Source organism: Astatotilapia calliptera, chromosome 5 (genome assembly GCF_964374335.1).
Source record: "Astatotilapia calliptera chromosome 5, fAstCal68.1, whole genome shotgun sequence".
NCBI lineage: Eukaryota > Metazoa > Chordata > Actinopteri > Cichliformes > Cichlidae > Astatotilapia > Astatotilapia calliptera.
Genome location: NC_137426.1, coordinates 23,348,781 through 23,368,206, shown reverse-complemented (window position 1 = coordinate 23,368,206; position 19,426 = coordinate 23,348,781). Strand labels below are relative to the sequence as shown.

General features: G+C 38.0%; 2 protein-coding genes and 1 non-coding gene across 6 annotated transcripts; all 3 read left to right on the top strand.

Moving 5' to 3' along the window:
- The first annotated feature begins 437 nt into the window (after positions 1-437).
- On the top strand, positions 438-13,245 carry stx16 (syntaxin 16). Of its 4 annotated transcripts, none has more exons than XM_026168261.2 (9): positions 438-881; positions 4,834-4,845; positions 4,938-5,045; positions 5,136-5,276; positions 5,486-5,648; positions 5,762-5,850; positions 9,838-9,981; positions 10,335-10,415; positions 11,970-13,245. In XM_026168261.2, the coding sequence occupies exons 1-9, from the start codon at positions 801-803 to the stop codon at positions 12,069-12,071; spliced, it is 921 nt and encodes a 306-aa protein (XP_026024046.1). In that variant the 5' UTR covers positions 438-800; the 3' UTR covers positions 12,072-13,245. The 4 variants fall into 4 exon arrangements, with proteins under 4 accessions (XP_026024046.1, XP_026024045.1, XP_026024047.1 ...); XM_026168260.2 differs by having other exon boundaries at positions 438-926; XM_026168262.2 differs by lacking the exon at positions 4,834-4,845.
- Positions 13,246-15,220: 1,975 nt separating this feature from the next.
- LOC113022651 (EEF1A lysine methyltransferase 3) lies at positions 15,221-17,695 on the top strand. The gene is made up of 3 exons (XM_026168269.2): positions 15,221-15,571; positions 15,671-15,782; positions 17,085-17,695. The coding sequence occupies exons 1-3, from the start codon at positions 15,410-15,412 to the stop codon at positions 17,480-17,482; spliced, it is 672 nt and encodes a 223-aa protein (XP_026024054.2). The 5' UTR covers positions 15,221-15,409; the 3' UTR covers positions 17,483-17,695.
- On the top strand, positions 16,051-16,123 carry trnaf-gaa (transfer RNA phenylalanine (anticodon GAA)). The gene has a single exon. It is a non-coding gene; the product is annotated as a tRNA-Phe (tRNA).
- Positions 17,696-19,426: the final 1,731 nt, after the last annotated feature.

Below are 19,426 nucleotides of genomic sequence, written 5' to 3'. Positions count from 1 at the left end.
AGGAAGGCTGGTGCCTTTCAGGCAGCTAACTTGGTGTTCTTTTCATTGTGTCATAGTTTTTCCTATTTTAAGTCTATAGGTTAGCACCTAGCTTTCTTATATTCATCTTCTCTCAGGCTATGATTAATAAATTGGCTTAGTAAAAATTTCTAATTTGTTTGTCTCTTCTTTGTTATGTCTTCAATGAGCCCGGTATAACACGGTTAAACCTTGTGTTTCAAGGAGGCCGCTATCTTACAACTAGGCTGTTATGTATTCTAATGTAAACTCACTGAATTTACAACCAGTTTTCAAGAGCTTTTGTTTGGTTTTTATTTCCAATTTCCCTAACAGGTTTTGGCCCTTCTGGTACCGCCCTGGAAACGCTTCTGTCTGATGTTCTCAGCTGAAGCGGTAGGTGGCGAAGAGTCACTTCCGTTACAGATGATAGCGCAGTTAATGAGCAGAAGAAGAATTGCTTCACGCAGATGTTTACGTTCTCCTACTTCCGTAGCTACCTAAAGCGGAGTAACGTTACCAGTCTGACGCTAAAGCGGACATTTCACCAGAAAATCTCGGTCATGTTTAGTTTTCTTTACCTCAGTATTAGAGCGGCTTAGCGGATCAACATGATTCAGGCCATGTGTCTCCCGCTGTAGGCGCTGCATCGCGAGTTTTTCTCACCATTCATCGCAGGCAAAGCAAAGCTAAAGCTAGCGCCGTGTTAGCAGCTGGTCAGAGGCAGTTGGCTCAATTTAATAAAGGATCTTTCGATCCGCACTCTGCCCCCTTGTTAATTTAGATTATCACGCACGGCAGTCATGGCCACTAGGCGTCTGACAGATGCCTTCTTGTTAATGCGGAACAATGCAATCCAAAACCGGCAGATATTGGCTGAGCAAGTGAGTACATACGACCCCCGTCTGAGTACACGTAGCAATGCTGCGGTGAGTGGTCTGCATCGTTTTGACATTTTACTGTGTGTGTTTGCGTATAGCCAGTCACCGATCCCTGTTAGCTAGATCCAGGTGTGTGATAGCTGTAGCTGCTGTTAGTTATTATCCTGGATGACCTCCACGACGTTAGTGTTTCAGTGGTTCACAGTGATGTGACTCAGTGGGGCGATGATGGAGGATGAAGAAGTGTTGCAGGCATGCTTTTAGCTAGTTAATGTCTATAACCGCCCGTTTTTTAATGACAAGAATATATATTTTATATATATATATTTAGGTCAAGGTTAACTGAGGGTTATGGTTGATCCTCTCGTGTGCCTCACTGTAAAAAAACAAAAATAAAACCCCTGCTGTGGCCTTTCAAAAGCCCGCATCATACTGAGTCGTGACCTGTAACTGATCTAGAGTGTAGCTGATTCTCTTCTGCAGTTATTAAAAATAAATACAGTAATTTGAAAAGCAAAGGCAATGAAAATGCTCGTAAAGCTTCCTGGAAACTGTTTGTCACTAAGAAATACTACCTATCCTTTAATTGTTAAATTATATGGACAGAAGTACTGGGCCACCCGCATGTCACAGTAGCTGTTATAACACCCCATTCTAAATTGTTCGCCACACTTTTCCATTTCAACACGTGGATTTTTTTTTTTCTTTTTTTTTCCCATTTAAACAGAAGGCCACTTGTGCCGTCCGAGGCTGATGTTGGTTGCTTGCAGTCTCTCTTCTTGTTCAGTGTGCTCTGTGTTGGTGGACGAGTGAGGTTCTTTCTCACCAAACTCATCCAACCATGCTTTGTGCACTAGGGCACAATCATACTGAAACAGAAAATGAACTTTACCACGCTGCACAATTCCAAGCTTCCAACTTGGATTTTTCCAATTAATGATAAGATGGGGCATTCAGATTTCCCTAAGAGTAAGAGTTCAGGACCAAAGCACATAAAAGCAATGATTAAGAAATGTGGCCAGATACTTTTGTCTATATAATGCAGATATAATTAAAAACAAGCGAGCTTTTTAGTGATCACGATACAAGAAGAATATATTTATATGTTCCTCTATAGCAGAGCTGTTCTTTCTGATAGTGATTTCCGTGACACTGAATAATGATTTAGTTTCTTTTTTCTAAAAACAGCAGTCGCTGCATGGAGCTTATTGCTGGAGAGCTAAAACATCAAATGCTGGCATGTTTTGTTTTGTTTTTACTAGCAGTGATAAAACACTGAATTTAATGTTGATGCAGAAAAAAACAAAAAGAAAGAAATTAAAATCCTGCCATGACCTACTTATATTTTTAGGTTAAACTCCACCACAGTACAAAAGTTATTACTTTCCCTGACACAGTTTTGAAGCTTCTTCAAGCGGGCAGGTGTATGCCACACGTGAATATTCACACTCTGCTGTGAACATTTTATCGTGCTACCTGCACGCTGGTGTAGATTAGTTTCTTCCCGCTGGAAGCCCAGAGATCATGAACTTTTAAGGTTAACACATTCTGCATTTGTTTGGGGAAAATTCTTAGTAACAAAACCGGCCTTTGTTACTTAGCTGCCACTCCTCATGGCGCTGAGCGAAGTGGAAATGCCGATCTCTCCACACGTACCCGGGTATTTTTGAAAACGCAGATTTTTCTATGCGTTTGCGCCTTTCGTCCACACGTAAACGGCGTTTTCGGTCACTGAAAATGGAGATTTCTAAAAAACGCCTGCCAGGGTGGATATTTTCGAAAACTCAGTTTTTGCATTTATGTGTGGACAGAAACAGCGGAGAAAACGCGGGGTCAAAGGTGTGCTCCTTTTTTGACGTCACACTGTGCGCCACGTTATTGTTTCGGTGAAATGAATTTCTACAACACTGTTACTTGTACTCTCTGCAGTGTTTAAATGCTTACATATACACACACAGCTACTGTCCCTCCACACATACGACTGGGTTCTGCTTCTATACCCCATCTTTGTTTGTTTACTATTTCCCGCCGAGACTTCTAGACTTCTGATTGGCCAACATTTCTACACGGTTAGGAATATATCGCCACCTGTTGCTTTGGCATGTTCCTAGCAGCGTTTTTCTTCATTTCTGCGTTTACGTGTGGATGGGATTGTTTTTTAAAACGAAAACGGAAAATCTCCGTTTTCAAAAATACCCGTGTACGTGTGGACGTAGCCTCAGTAACACAAGTGATTTCTTCAGGCACATCTACAGAGTGGAGCCCTTTAAATGGCTGTGGCTCCTGGAACAACACTACCTCTCTGTAAGAGTGTCCTGTTTGGGTTTAGATCAGGATCAACAGCGAGCAAGCTCAGAGTGAGGAAGATAGAAGCATTGCTGTGGCTTCATTTTTTGGGAGGGTGATTCATGCCTAATAGGGCACATGAGCTAGTCATACACTGTCTGTTATTTTTCCTTCCAAGAACCAAAACAAAAAAAAAAGATTACTCAGTCGGTTCTTGGCATTTTGTTTCATCTACAGAACAGCTGGTGTAAAAGAGTCCAGAAATTTGGCTTTGGATAGTTACACTCCCCACATGTGTTGGGTCATACACTGATAAAAAAATTTTGATACCAATTCCATCATTGATTCTTATTATATATTCATTCCTTATTAATTTTCTGCTTGAAAAATCTCTTGAGTCCAAACACAGTGTAGAAACAGACTAATGGAAACCCTCCAGCCCAATGACTTTGCTGTCAGCTGTCAGAAAAACATGTCAGCATTAATGAAAGGCATTGTTAAGCTCTGAGGCACAAGATTCCAGGGGAATAGAAAATTTGATAGTGGTTCTCAACTGGAACGGTTCCCATCCCAACCCTACCTCCTCTGCATGCCTGCACACCTTTTTTTTGACTTTATCTCTGTGTCCATCATCTCTTCTCAGATAGATTTAGTTCCCTGTTAACTATTCACAGTGAAAATGTTGTAATGAGTGTTTTACCTAGCAGGATATTAGCTGCCAGTGAAGAACAGTAAAGAAATGAGTGAAATCTTGGAACAGAATCGAAATTCTGGATTTACAAACGATCTCTTGTGCCCGAATGAGCATCTTCTCAATATCTGTTCAAATTGTTTAGTCTCTTCTTCAATGAAACTGCTCCAACCACTTTATCTTGTGTCTGAAATGGCTAAAAAATACAGGTAGAAGTGTGAAGTGCAGGTTCAGTCTCCTTCTTGTACTGTAACAAACGTCTGTTTGACACTGGCGTCGTGTTACGCTTCATCAATATAGGGGATAAACACAGTTGATTTAAATGTCTCACAGGCTTGGTCATTAAAATTATGAGGGGCTAAACTGATTAGACCAGTCGGCCGTTATCAAGCCATCACGTTGAAGCTGTTAGAATATTTGGCTCAGGTGGTTTTTAGTTGCTTTGTTGCAGCAGGACCATTAAGTTGCTTAGAGCTGCGTCTAAAATTGCGTTAGCTGTTAGAAACGAAGAACATTTTGCTGCTGGCTGAACACTCAGGTTTGAAATAAGAAGGCAGCAGACCAAGTCGCCTCTCGCTTTTTTACTGACAGATCAATCACTGAAGAAGACAAAGCAACTAACAATGAACTCTATTTAATCTAAAACTCTTAAACTCATTTTCCTTTTCTTAGACTCACAGGTTTCTGCTCTCTCTGTTCTCACACTGTTTCCTCCTTGTAATCATTTGATTTAAAGTAAAATGATTTGGAAAAGGTTTCTGGACGATATTTTTCTATATTTAGTTTAACTGTACACTGAATGTACAATGAATGTCAACAGCCTCTTTTACAGTGATTATTATTCCTAATTCAAAGTAATTTAACAGTGGGAGTGGATGGATATTTATATTTCATGGGCCTCACTTTCTATTCCTTTTTTTCTCCTTTTGCTTGTTTTCGGTTGGATGGGACCGCTCTGATATCTGCCAATCATATTAGGAGCTTGATGAGGTACTGTCATTTCTCTTACTAAAAGACGGAACACCGTCATCTTCACCCTCTATCACGTAAAACGTTTTAATGGATCCTCTTGTGTCTTTAAGTTGGCCGATGATCGGATGGCCCTGGTTTCAGGGATCAGTTTGGATCCCGAAGCCGCGATTGGGGTCACCAAGAAACTGCCCCCCAAATGGGTAGATGGAGTAGATGAGGTAAACTGAAACTGTAGTAGAAATTTGCAGCTACTTCAGTGTCTCTTTAAAGTGAAATTCAGCAAATAAATTAATACATTTTGTCTTCAGATCCAGTATGAAATCACAAGGATCCAGCAGAAGATGAAGGAACTGGCCTTGCTTCATGACAAGCACATGAATCGTCCCACACTGGATGACAGCAGCGAAGAAGAGCACGCCATAGAAATCACAACTCAGGAGATCACGCAGGTGAGATAATTTAGCAGCACTGTGCATATGTATGCTGCCTATTTTTAGACTTGAAATGCTGATTCTTTTCTTTCAGCTGAAAATCTGCGTGGATATGTTTTAGCTGTTGTTTTTATTTGAACATAAGTATTTATGTGAGAGCACGCTCTAGTATGGAGCCTGAAGTGAATTTAGAAATGAAACAAGTAGAGTCGTTGTTGTTTTTGCAGATGTTCCATCGATGCCAGCGAGCCGTGACTGGTTTGCAGTCTCGCTGTGGTCACTGCACAGAGCAGGAGGAGCGACTCTTGAGAAACGTGGTCTCCTCTCTGGCACAGAGCCTGCAGGAGCTGTCAACCAATTTTAGGCACACACAGTCCAGCTATCTAAAACGTAAGGACTGCATGGCATGTTACATGTTTGGGTTTTTTAACTGTTATTAAGTATTTTTGTCCTCATGATGTTTTAATGCCGTCTAAGCATTGTGCCATTGGCTTGTCTGACAGGTATGAAGAATCGAGAGGAGAGATCAAAGCACTTTTTTGACTCGGGGCCCTTAATGGAAGAGGATGAAGATTTAGCTCTATATGACAAGGTGAGGACAGCATGTTTAGAGCTGGGGTGTCCACAGAGAGCTGCTCTTAAGTTTAAATGGAACACACCGGTAAAACGGGTGCAAAATAATCATAACAAACAAACCAAACGCCTTTTCCAGATGATGAGCAGTTTAAGAAAACAGCTTTTTTAACAGTGTTTCTTCATTATAAGCAGTAAATCAAAGAAACCCATCAGCACGTCTCAGTCCAGCAAACCAGACTGAGTTGTTTTTTTATTTTTTGGGTTATCTGTTCCTTATTTTCTTTGGTGTTTCCTGGCAGGATGCCTGATGCGTTTGTCAATAAGAAGGCTCTAAAATTGATTCTGGCTCAGATAAAGTCACCAGTTCAGAGTTTTAGGATATTTTAAAACAAAACACAGTAATTGAGATAAATCCAGTGGTTGTTGGCCTACATCTCTGAACACAATGCATGTATGCTGACACTGTGTACACAGCTGCTCTGTGTATACAGTGAACCAAAAGCAGAAGTATCCATGACTATCAGTACCATTAACCCTTGGGCGCTCCTCGTCAAAAAAGTTACCCTTTTGGGTAACTTTGGATTTTTGATTTTCAATATATCAGTCATTTTAAAGACTAGTTGCATGAAACTGACTTATGATGTGCATTTTAGGATTATTTTTAAAATTCATTGATCCCCTCTATGGTGTGGTGTATAGTGAAGAAGATTCACATAAGTGTTACCGTCTGCGCTCCTCGTACCCTTTTGGGTCCCATTGACGCCCTTTATAATCACATATTTTCGATATACTGTAATCCTGACATGTGATAATTTTTTTCTCGTGAATACCTAATGGATCTAAGCCTCAGCCTTCAAAATAAAGGAAAAATAGGTTTTGGATCCAATGAGCACAATATTACGTACAGCACCACCATAGACATTTTCAGTGTTTTTGAATGCAGGACATGGTTATCTTATTATGCAAATTACATGACAATAAAACAGCTGACCACCATAAAATAGTCTCGATGTAGTGGAACTGATATAAGAGAGTGGTGTGAATGTGATTGAGAATATATTTATATTTTATATATATATTTATAATATATATTATGGGTTCCCTCCCCCCCCCCAAAATATAAAAAATAAACAGGGGTCTTTATGACAATAAAGCCATAAAAACCTAAAAAATATTTAAAAACTTATGAAAAACTTTATATCAGTGGATAGGTCTGAAGTTGTTTAAAAGATCTGATGTGGAAAAAAAATGAAAAATTAATTCATATATGATATTGCTATATCACCTTTTGGATGGGGACCCTTTTGGGTCCCGAGGGATACCAATGGATGTATAATGCAAAAACTCTTATTGCTCCAAAAATAATAATGCAGCCAAATCAATTCTGTTGTGAATTCTTTACCCATCCAAGGCTCTAATAACCTCATGCCAAGTAGTTCCATTTGCAACTCATTTTTTGAAAATATTGCGTATTATGGTTTTTTACCCCCCAAAGAAAATAAACAGAGGTCTTTATGACAATAAAGCCATAAAAACCTAAAAAATATTAAGAAAATTATGAAAAACTTTATATCAGTGGATAGGTCTGAAGTTGTTTAAAAGATCTGATGTGAAAAAAACTGGAAAAACAATTCATAAAATTCATTGCTATATCACCTTTTGGATGGGGACCATTTTGGGTCCCGAGGGATACCAATGGATGTATAATGCAAAAACTCTTATTGCTCCAAAACTAATAATGCATCCAAATCAATTCTGTTATGAATTCTTTACCTATCCAAGGCTCTAATAACCTCATGCCAAGTAGTTCCATTTGCAACTCATTTTTTGAAAATATTGCATATTATGGTTTTTTACCCTCCAAAATATAAACAGCGGTCTTTATGACAATAAAGCCATAAAAACCTAAAAAAAATTTAAAAAATTAAGATAAACTTTATATCTGTGGTTAGGTCTGAAGTTGTTTAAAAGATCTGATGTGGAAAAAAAATGAAAAATTAATTCATATATGATATTGCTATATCACCTTTTGGATGGGGACCTCTTTGGGTCCCGAGGGATACCAATGGATGTATATTGCAAAAACTCTTATTGCTCCAAAAATAATAATGCATCAAAATCAATTCTGTTCTGAATTCTTTACCTATCCAAGGCTCTAATAACCTCATGCCAAGTAGTTCCATTTGCAACTCATTTTTTGAAAATATTGCATATTATGGTTTTTTACCCTCCAAAAAACAGGGTTTTTTATGACAATAAAGCCATAGAAACATAAAAAATATTAAAAAACTTATGAAAAACTTTATATCAGTGGATAGGTCTGAAGTTGTTTAAAAGATCTGATGTGAAAAAAACTGGAAAAAAAATTCATAAAATTCATTGCTATATCACCTTTTGGATGGGGACCATTTTGGGTCCCGAGGAGCCTAAAAGGGTGTAAATTGTAAAAACTCTTATTGCTCCAAAAATAATAATGGGTCCAAATCAATTCTGTTCTGAATTCTTTACCTATCCAAGGCTCTAATAACCTCATGCCAAGTAGTTCCATTTGCAACTCATTTTTTGAAAATATTGCATATTATGGTTTTTTACCCTCCAAAAAACAGGGTTTTTTATGACAATAAAGCCATAGAAACATAAAAAATATTAAAAAACTTATGAAAAACTTTATATCAGTGGATAGGTCTGAAGTTGTTTAAAAGATCTGATGTGAAAAAAACTGGAAAAAAAATTCATAAAATTCATTGCTATATCACCTTTTGGATGGGGACCATTTTGGGTCCCGAGGAGCATAAAAGGGTGTAAATTGTAAAAACTCTTATTGCTCCAAAAATAATAATGGGTCCAAATCAATTCTGTTCTGAATTCTTTACCTATCCAAGGCTCTAATAACCTCATGCCAAGTAGTTCCATTTGCAACTCATTTTTTGAAAATATTGCATATTATGGTTTTTTACCCTCCAAAAAACAGGGTTTTTTATGACAATAAAGCCATAGAAACATAAAAAATATTAAAAAACTTATGAAAAACTTTATATCAGTGGATAGGTCTGAAGTTGTTTAAAAGATCTGATGTGAAAAAAACTGGAAAAAAAATTCATAAAATTCATTGCTATATCACCTTTTGGATGGGGACCATTTTGGGTCCCGAGGAGCATAAAAGGGTGTAAATTGTAAAAACTCTTATTGCTCCAAAAATAATAATGGGTCCAAATCAATTCTGTTCTGAATTCTTTACCTATCCAAGGCTCTAATAACCTCATGCCAAGTAGTTCCATTTGCAACTCATTTTTTGAAAATATTGCATATTATGGTTTTTTACCCTCCAAAAAACAGGGTTTTTTATGACAATAAGGCCATAGAAACATAAAAAATATTAAAAAAATTATGAAAAACTTTATATCAGTGGATAGGTCTGAAGTTGTTTAAAAGATCTGATGTGAAAAAAACTGGAAAAAAAATTCATAAAATTCATTGCTATATCACCTTTTGGATGGGGACCATTTTGGGTCCCGAGGAGCCTAAAAGGGTGTAAATTTTGAAGGGTCTCCAAAAACAAAAAAATAATCAGTACATCTACCAATGTTTACACATTTAACTCCCAATTTGTACTAAAAATAGTTACATTGAGTTTAGGTACTTCTTAACGGACAGGAAATGGCCTCAGTGGAGGAATTAAATAAATGCTTTGTTTATAAAATGGGTGGTCCTGGGTTTAAAGTCACCCATTTCTGTGTGGAGTCTCTACAAAAGATGCGCATGTTGTTGGTTATATTGGAGACTCTAAACTGACTGTAGGTGTGAATGTGAGTGGGAATGGTTGTCGGCCTCTGTGTGTTGGCCATGCAACACATTGGCTACACCACACTACTGTAAAATCTTCTGTGTTATTGAAATGGAAATTGGTCTGAATAAAACAAAAACAGCTCATTACCCTGCCGCTGTCCATCTAGTCTGTAACATTTGTATATTCAGCCTTGTTCTTGAATCTGTCATTTTTCAGGGGTTCACGGACGATCAGTTGATGATGGTGGAGCAGAACACAGTCATGGTTGAAGAACGAGAGCGGGAGATCCGACAGATAGTGCAGTCTATCTCAGATCTGAATGAGATTTTCCGGGACTTGGCAGGAATGGTGGTGGAGCAGGTATTTGAAGCAAATTCACTGAGCTACCACAGGAAAAACGTGCACACACAGGCTTCAGCCACATGTGAAAATGGAAAAAAGATCAGTTTTATCAATCATTAATAACAAAAAGGAGCTAAGTTAAGCTCATTCTGATCCTATTCGGCAGGAGCTTTCAGATTACTTTTGTTTGTATAAATAGTATTTGAACAAAATAACTTAAGATGTTATTTTTAAAAAACACTTTGAACTGATCTTTAAGGAAGAGTATACATAGACTTGTGAGGAGTTTTGCTACAAAACTGCAAACACGATCTACAATTATAATGAGTTTCTTCCCTTAAACCAAAAAAACACTCTTTTTGTCCTTCCAGGGCACCGTTCTTGATAGAATCGACTTCAATGTGGAGCAGGCTTGTGTTAAAACAGAAGACGGATTGAAACAGTTACAAAAGGTAAACACTAAATTTCTTTATTTAGTGTCTTGTTTTTTTTTTTTCAGGCAATTTCATTTTTTTAAGTAATTCAAAACATTTTTTGGCTTATGGAATGAAAACTGTAAATAATGACCAAAGTGAAATAATAGGTATTATAATTATTTGTAGCGGTATTAGTAGTAGAAATTATTTTAAAGACTTGTTTAAATTTCTTATGAAAGCCAAGCTGTGATTTGTTCATACACATGCTCAGAGGCACTTCTAAATGTATTTATAAAGTACAAAAAAATGAATCTATTGTTTTGTGCCTGAAACATTCATGCGTGTGATATACACAGTGTTAGCAAATGAGGGTCAGTGTTCTTTTGGACAGACTAAGGTGGAGATGTTTGACCATAATGGCAAAAAACAAACACAGCATATCGGCACAAACACTTCATACCAGCTGTCAGCACGATGGAGAAGAGGTCCTGGATTTGGGCACCTTGCAAGCACTAAATTGACCATGAACTCTTCTGTATGCCAAAGTATTCTAGACTCAAATGTGAGGTCATCTGTCCAACAGCTAAAGTATGGTTAATACTGGGTTAGGGCTGTGCGATGAGACCAAAATCTCATATCCCGATATAAGACATCTATCGTCCAACCTGGAGTTGAGTGTTTGAGCTGATGCATGAAACTATATATTTTTAGACATAAGTTGTAACGGCCGCCGTTTTCTTTGTGAGTATTTATTACACGGCGTGCTGCGAGAAAAAAACAGTTCTAACGTGTGAGTCCAAGGTTTATTTTTTAGCACCTGACAGCTCTTTTTTGCTTCTCATCCATAAATACTCTGCATCCTCTTTCATGTGATTCAGTTTATTTTGAAAAGTCTCAACAGGATCTTGAGCTTTATTGTCAAAGGTTTATGTGGAAACTAAACCAGCGGACACGCGATGGTTTTACCGTCGTTGTTGCTAACGACAACGCATAAAAACAGGCGCTTGTCTGTCCGTAGTGTGGTTATATTAAATATAAGAGAAAGAGAGAACTTTAAGAAATTAATATAGCCACTACAGTGACCATCAAAACCATGAAAAAATATTGCCGTAAACGTTTATTTTGCGACACCATGAAACAAACGATAGCGTAAAATGAAAATGTCGTCATCCGCTATATATTGTTATATCGAACAGCCCTATACTGGGTTATGCAACAGGACAGCGATCCTAATCAAGGTATTGCAATGACACAATCACAGTCCAGACCTCAGCCTGACTGAAAGAGAGCTGTGCAGAGACAGGCTTGCTAATCTCAAAGAACTGAAACAACGTTGCAAAGAAAAGTGAAGCAAAATTGATCCACATCTATGTGAGACACTGATAGAGTCATACAGAAAACGATTACTTCCAAGTTGCTGCTAAAGGTCGTTCTACAAGCTGTTGGTTGTTTTGTTATGTAATGTTTCAGGAAATTTTAGAGCCTGTTGACCAGATGTTTTTTCTGTCCTGTGGTGTAAAAAGACCCCATCTGTACTTATTCATTAAAAGTGAATGGTGTTATGTAAAATTATTCTTATTTTCTTTTCAGGCAGAACAGTATCAGAAGAAAAACCGAAAGATGCTGGTCATTTTGATCCTTTTCATCATAGTCATTGTTCTAATTATTATTCTTTTTGGAACAAAGTTCTAATCACTCATTCCTCCGTTTTTGTTTTCTGTCTGGGTGTTTGTTGTGCAACTGTGTGGACTTGGACTTGATTCTACCGTCTTTCACACCAACCGGGAAATGCTAAGAAGAAATCTTTGTGGGGACACTGTGGGTTAGTGGAGATGGGGGTTTTTTTAATGGGAGAGTTAGATTTTTTTTGTTTTGTTTTTTTCTGTTATTTTTGACGGATTTGAATGAAAAAAGCAAAACAATCAACAGTGTCTATTTTTCCTAAGTGACTTTGACAGAGGTTTGTTCAACCGGACATTTTCATCTTAGCATTATATTTACATCCCAGCTCAGTATTTTACTGTGAAAGACTTGAGAACTTTTTTTTTTTTTAAATGAGGGCAGTACCATTTAAGATCAGAACAGCCATTCAGTACCAAAGGACCATCTGTTTTTTATCAGTTTATTCCTCACTTTAGAATAATAATACTAAGGTCCTTGTTACCACACGGTTGGCCTGAGGAGGGTTTATGCAGCCATACATCTCCTCCACTTCATTTTAACTTCATACCTGTTGAACACTTGCTGCGCTCTAATGAAGTGCTCATGTTAAAAACACTCGTTTTTGTTCTCCATGGTCTTTGCATAAAGTGCTACCTTTTTTTAAGAAACCCTTGCAGTTTGCACATATTGAGCCCTGAGGGGTAGGAATGGGTCGGGGTGTCGTGGATGTAATACTACTGTCATTTGTATGATAAGCAAATTATTTATTTTCAAGTAACTTCATATAACCCAGAGATTTTTTTTTGTTTTCTGTCAGGTTTGCTGTAAATCGAATAGAGTGTATGTGTAGTCTGAGCACAACAGTTAATAATCACTCCACTGAGGAAATGGATGTAGTACAACACAATGAAGAGACATTTGAAGACCGCATTGTGATTTTTTTTTTTCTCCCTGTTTCTTCTTTGTTCAGATTTACACATTACATTTCATTTGGCTGTCTGATGAGCTGAAACAATGGAGCGCTTTTTTAAAATATATGTACTCAACTCTACACTTTACATGTAAAATCATCTTTGTCATTGATGTGAAATTGTATGTAAAAAAGAAGAAGTCCAAGTGGTACTTTACTTAAGTATTGATTTTGGAAACCAAACGGGTGAGGAGACAGCAGCTTAATTTTTAAAAAAATAAACCTGGAACATGAGTCGGTGCGTATCTGTGTATTCACGTCTTGCACAAATGGTACTAACTGCAAACAAAGGTCACATTAAACACTAAAAACTATTAATTTAAACATCTGTTCCATGAAAAATCACCTACCTAACACGATTTTTTTTTCTTTTTAAAACTTTAGCGCATTTAATGAAGCCATGAAAATTTTGACCTCACACTAAAATTCCAGAGTTGCAGGTGCCCAAAATCCCACTCAAGGGATTTAATAATGCACTGCTCTATTTTCAGTTTGATTTTGGAAGAGCTTTTCCCATGTGCATGTAGGGTTTGCTTGGGGATAATTCCCAACATGTGGGATTTGGTCATCCCCGACTCATTACTGTGAGTAGTCTTGTCTCTCAAAACACAATTTGGGGGAGAAACCAAAATTAACATTCCTCTATCAAACACAACCAACCTTGGAAAAAGGCACCGCAGCTTTGGAGAAAATGACTTCTGTAAGAATGCCATGACAACCTGACTGGTATAGTGTCATGGATAAGTTGCAGGGCAATAAGTCCCTGATATAAACGCCATGGAAAGCATGGCATGACAGACAGACATCGCAATCCTCCTCCACAGACTCAGGAGCATCTCCGGGTGGCACTGACTGATAAGTGGGCTGAGGTCCCACAGGATGATTTTCAGAGCTTGTGCTTGTCCATGAGGAAGACACTTACTTCCATAATCAGTGAAGATCGGGGGGACACTACCCTGCAGTTTTATCGCTTCACCAGTGTATGGTGCTTATGCTTGTTGACATTTTTGTTGGTTTTGATATTCAATAAAAGGTGATGAGATGCAATATATCAGTGGTAATTTGCATACAAGTAAAACTACACCACTCTATTTACAAACCAGTTTAGTGGGATGTTATTAAATTCCTGGAGTGTACACATGAATGGGTTGAAATTTTGTGATATTCAAATTATTTTTTTAACTGCATTCTTGAGCCACATGTAATGTTCAGGACTGAAAAACATCTAAACTCTGTTAAAAACTTCAACCAACCGCTCAGATCTCGAGTTCAGGGGTCAAGCTTTCTGGAGATGTGACTGCAATAACTTGAGATACCACACAGGATTTTGAAACTGATGTCCTAGTTCTGTTTGGGGGGGGGGGGGGGTAACACTGGTTTTTGCTGGTATTTAATTTAATGTCCGTGGCACAGTGTACTGATATCCTGGATACTTGGAAAGAAAATGTTTTGGATAAACGTATGCGGAATAGTGGCTGAATAAAACAAAATATAATAAGATGTTAAGATTTTCATACAGTGGATATGACAGTCCACAGAGAATATTCACTATTTGTGGATGTGGCAAAGAAGGATATGCAGAGGGTTGGTGTGACAGAGAAGGATGGCAGGGATAGGGTCAGATCGAGGCAGATGATCTGCTGTGCTGAGCCTTAAAAAGAGAAAAAAAAAGAAAGAAGAAGAATTAATTGATGATATAAATAACTGCTGGATGCAGCCATAGCTTTACTAGAGACCAGTGACCAAAGGATTTTTCGTGATGAGAAGGAAACAAGCTAACAAACAAAGAAACAATCCTGTAGTGTATTATCCAGTCATGATACTGTCAACAACATTTATTTTCCTTTAACAATATCAACAAGCTGACATGTAGAAGTATAAAAATGAAAATAATGAAATATCTGATAAAATAATAAGTATTAATTCACTATTTAAAAGCAAAAATAATGTATAATTTGAATATATTTAAGATTGTTTTATACCCGCTGCATTTCAGACCGCAATCTCTGATGTGCACCTCTTTTGGCATATGCGTGTTACATTTCAAAGTAAAAGCCTCTCGTAGTCTTACATCTATAGTACTACTAGCTTGATACAACATGAAAAAAACACTTTAGTTTTCTTGTGGTTTTTTTTTGTGAAGTTACGAATTTTATGTTTTTTATTTTTCTGTTGCGATAAATAAAAAATGAGAAGAAGTAAATAAAATAAATATTTTATTTTAAAATATTTAACATTAATACTAAAACATTTTAACAACATTTTTATGGTGTCTATGACAAAAACAAAACATTCGCTATAACGTTATTACTTGACCGGAAGTTAAAAGCAGCTGCCCTCCCGCATCGAGAACATCCGGTTTTCTTACCAACAATAATAGACTTTAGCGCCAATAAACATGTCTCACACCGAGGACGAAGACGACCCGTTTCCTGTAGATGACTGTCTGTTCACGGAAACGTTTTCTCTGGAGTCCGTGTACACGCTGATGGGAGAGGAGGTGAAGATCAGACAGCTGTTCGGTGCGGACCTCGGCGTGGCTGCACCGGTCTGGGAGGCTGTAAGGAGCAGACAGGCACTCACTTTATTTAGATGATCTTCGTAAACCTGGGCTTTGTGCAGTGATGAAATCTATGTGTGTGTCTGTGTACACACGCAGGCGTTACACCTATGCCGTTACTTGGAGGATCAGTCTGTGGAGCTGAGGGGAAAGCGGCTCATAGAGCTCGGAGCAGGCACCGGTGTGGTCGGTATTGTGGCAGCTCGCTTGGGTAAATTTGGAGTTTGTAAAATAACTCGTGTAACTAATATTAAATACAAACTAACTACTAACTAATGTGTCTCTGAGTGGGATTCTCCTGTGGCTCAGTGTCACATTATACCCCCACACATGTGCAGCTGCTTCTGAACCACATGGTGTTCACTATCAAGTTCACTTACTCATGTGTTTATTTTTTGTGTATATAAATAGATATAGCGTTTTCTGCTGTGTAAAACATGATTGAATCCATAACAACTCCTGCCTGCAGCGATGTTGTCGCCGAAATAGCTCAGTTGGGAGAGCGTTAGACTGAAGATCTAAAGGTCCCTGGTTCGATCCCGGGTTTCGGCAGTGTGAATGGTTGTTTTCCCTCAGTTTCGTTCTATGCCGACAATAAGAGGCAATGCTATTCTAATAAATATTTTTTTAAAGCATTGTTTGGTGGGAAATTAAAACAAAACAAATAAAATAAACTCCTAGCCCAATAAATAAAAAGTCACACAGTACTTCTTTGGGTCACCTCTAACTTTAATGCCCACGTTGTTATTATTCAAAGCATTTTGAAAGGGGTAAATGAATCTGTGAAAACATCTTTCCTGCTTCCTGCACCACTTTTCCACAGTCTGAGCCCATACAGTCTTCTTGGAATATGCCCTTGCCCTTGAAGAAAAAAACCTGGTCATTAAGTATATTTAGCTGGTCAACTCATCTAATTTTTCACTCAATATAATCCTGATCAAGTGAAGCAAACACCTGATCATAACACTGTCAAAACTGGCTGGTACAGTAGACACTAGGCCTGTTGATGCACCACCTTATCCACCTGTCTTCTTATTATGTTGCAGCCATCAAATCTGGACTCATCAGACCACATGACCCTTTTCAGTTGCTCCATTGTGCGGATAGAAATGCTTTTACTTTAACTATTAAACATAGTTATGAAATTTCACCAAATGTGTAAGTGATCTCTATTTAAACTCAGAACCCACTTATCAGTTAAGGTTAAATACCCTCTTGCAAGCCCATATTAATCACAGAAATAATGCTCCAAAGGAAGGCTCCTTATCTATCTCTTAGCTTAGTTAAATCCAAGTCATTACTCTTTTGGGGGGCAGGCAGTGTTTTGATTACAGCTACACATCAGTAGCTTTTAATTTGTAGTCAGAAAACTGAGTACAGAAAACAAACAATTAGTTTGTTGTTTGTTCCATGTCTGTTATTTCACATGCTCATGTTTTTAATTTCTTCTGATCTTAATTTAAGACTTTGATCAGCAGCATGTGGGATCAGGCTTTCATCCCTCTTCTTTCAGGAGCAGAGGTGACTCTCACAGACCTTCCTTTGGCTCTTCCACAGCTTGATGCTAATGTCTCTGCTAACAAGCCTTCCAGCGGGTGGCCTTCTCTCCCTCCCACTGTCCTCCCTCTGTCCTGGGGTGAGGATCACATGAACTTCTCCTCTGACTGGGACTTGGTGCTCTGTGCTGATATCATTTACCTGCCAGAGACATACCTCCCGCTAGTGGAGACACTAGCTCACCTGTGTGGTAAAGGAGCCGCAGCGTATCTCTCATCCAAAATGCGAGATGAGCACGAAACGGCAGCTTTCTATGAGAAGCATCTACCGAGCAGATTCAATGTGGAGCTTGTGCACCGAGACGACAAACAAAACAATAATATCTACAGGGCATCTTTAAGAACAGGCCAGTGACGACAGGAGGGACGGCCTACTGCTTTTTTATAAATAAATAAAATTATGAGTTTGTCTGTTATTTAAATTATTTTGAGTTTCACATCCCACTAACTGTAGAACCTATAAAAGCTAAAGCTATTTTAAATGAATTTAAATGTAATCATATTATTTTTATTTATCTCTAAACAGTTACACATGTCATTTGTCTTTAATTAAAAGCGAATGTATTCAGAATGTGTCCTGTGATTTTTGAGATTTGGGAAGAAAATGAACTTCAGAACTTTAATGACATACAAGCACAAACATACACACACTATGAATGCATTTTATAAGACAAAACAGCATGATTTTATATAAATCAGCCATGAGTTTTGTCTGATTGGAAATTCAGTCATTGGACTAAAGTGTTTTCACCATGTTTACCGTGAGATGAAGATCAGGTCTAAAGTTACAGTTCTTCTTTTTAACCTTTACCCACTGCAGGCGTCACGCATCACCAAGATGAGCTTGAAGGTGCGTTTCCAGAACTGTTTTTTCAAAAATTCGTATTTGTTTTCAATATTTCTGATTATCCTCTGGTTGGAAAACACTTTGATCTCTCATGTTGTCAGTACAGGGTGCACAGCAGCATCTTTACCTTGAAAACAGTCACAGATTTAAAATCCCTGAAAACCATGTTTGTTTATAGAGTGCTTACTATTATTGATTTTGACATGAATTAATATCTTCTGCCAGAGTAATTCTTTCCTTGAGACATTTTGGTAATTAAAAGTTTGAATGTATGTATTAAATGGTTAAATTGTCGTTAAGTTTAGATTTTTATCACACCTTTAATTTTAATAGTTGCTGATTTAGTCATGAATATTCTGTATGGTTATAACAGAAAAGTCAAAAAAACTTTAAACCAGCTATCACATCCCTCTCTCCCAGTGCAGTGGATAAAAAAATCTTTCATATACCATAAAATCTCCAAAAGCAACATCTGTTCATGAAAACCTACTTTCACTCCCCCTTCATTAGGTATATCTTACTAGTACTGACTTGGACCCCCTTTTGTTTTACGAACAGGGTGCTGGAAACAGTCCTCAGAGATTTGGGTCCACATTAACATGATAGCATCACACAGTGGCTGCAGATTTGTTGGCCTCCATGATGTGAATTTCCAATTCCACCACATCCGAAAGCCTCTCTATTAGATTGAGGTCTGGAGACCTTGGCAGTTATTTGAATACATTGAATTGTTTATCATGTTAAGGAAACCAGTTTGAGATTATTTGAGTTTTGTGACATAACGCATGATGGGTACACTGTCATGAAGGGATGGACAGGATGTTGTTGGTATCTTACTGTCATTTTAATTACTATTAACATGTTTTCTGTATAATTTTGTTGCAATAAAAAAGGTCTTAACTGGGCATGGAAACATTCACCATGTGACATATGATTGTTGACAATAAATAGAACATTGGTTTTATTGAATCCAAAATAAATCTCACTCCAAGCTATTCTGTTAAAGCCCGCCCTTCCCGCAGCCTGCTGTCTGCCCGTCTTTCATCCCCTCTCTGCTGCACTCTGCTGATGTACAGATTTTCTGTTCAGGAAAGGAAAGCCTGTTTGTTACGCTGGAGAGTTTCAATAAAAGGGAGACGGCCGAACGGCTGCCCGTCCCTCTCTGTGCCACAATTCAGCCGACAAAACAACAGATCCCTATCTCCATGCAGAGTCTGCTCGCCCTCACGCCCCAGCACCTCCCACGCGACTGTGCACATAGCTGGGTTTGGTTGATATTGACTGTTGCAAGAAACCTGCGTGCTGCAAGGAAGTGATGATGTAGAGACACATAAGAAAATGTGCGATCTGCATAAGATCTGAATTAGTCCATGGGAACTTTATTGTCCACCTCATTTTTCATTAAAAGTAGATGAAGCCACTATATGTCAGCACTGGCTGTTGTCAGTCAGT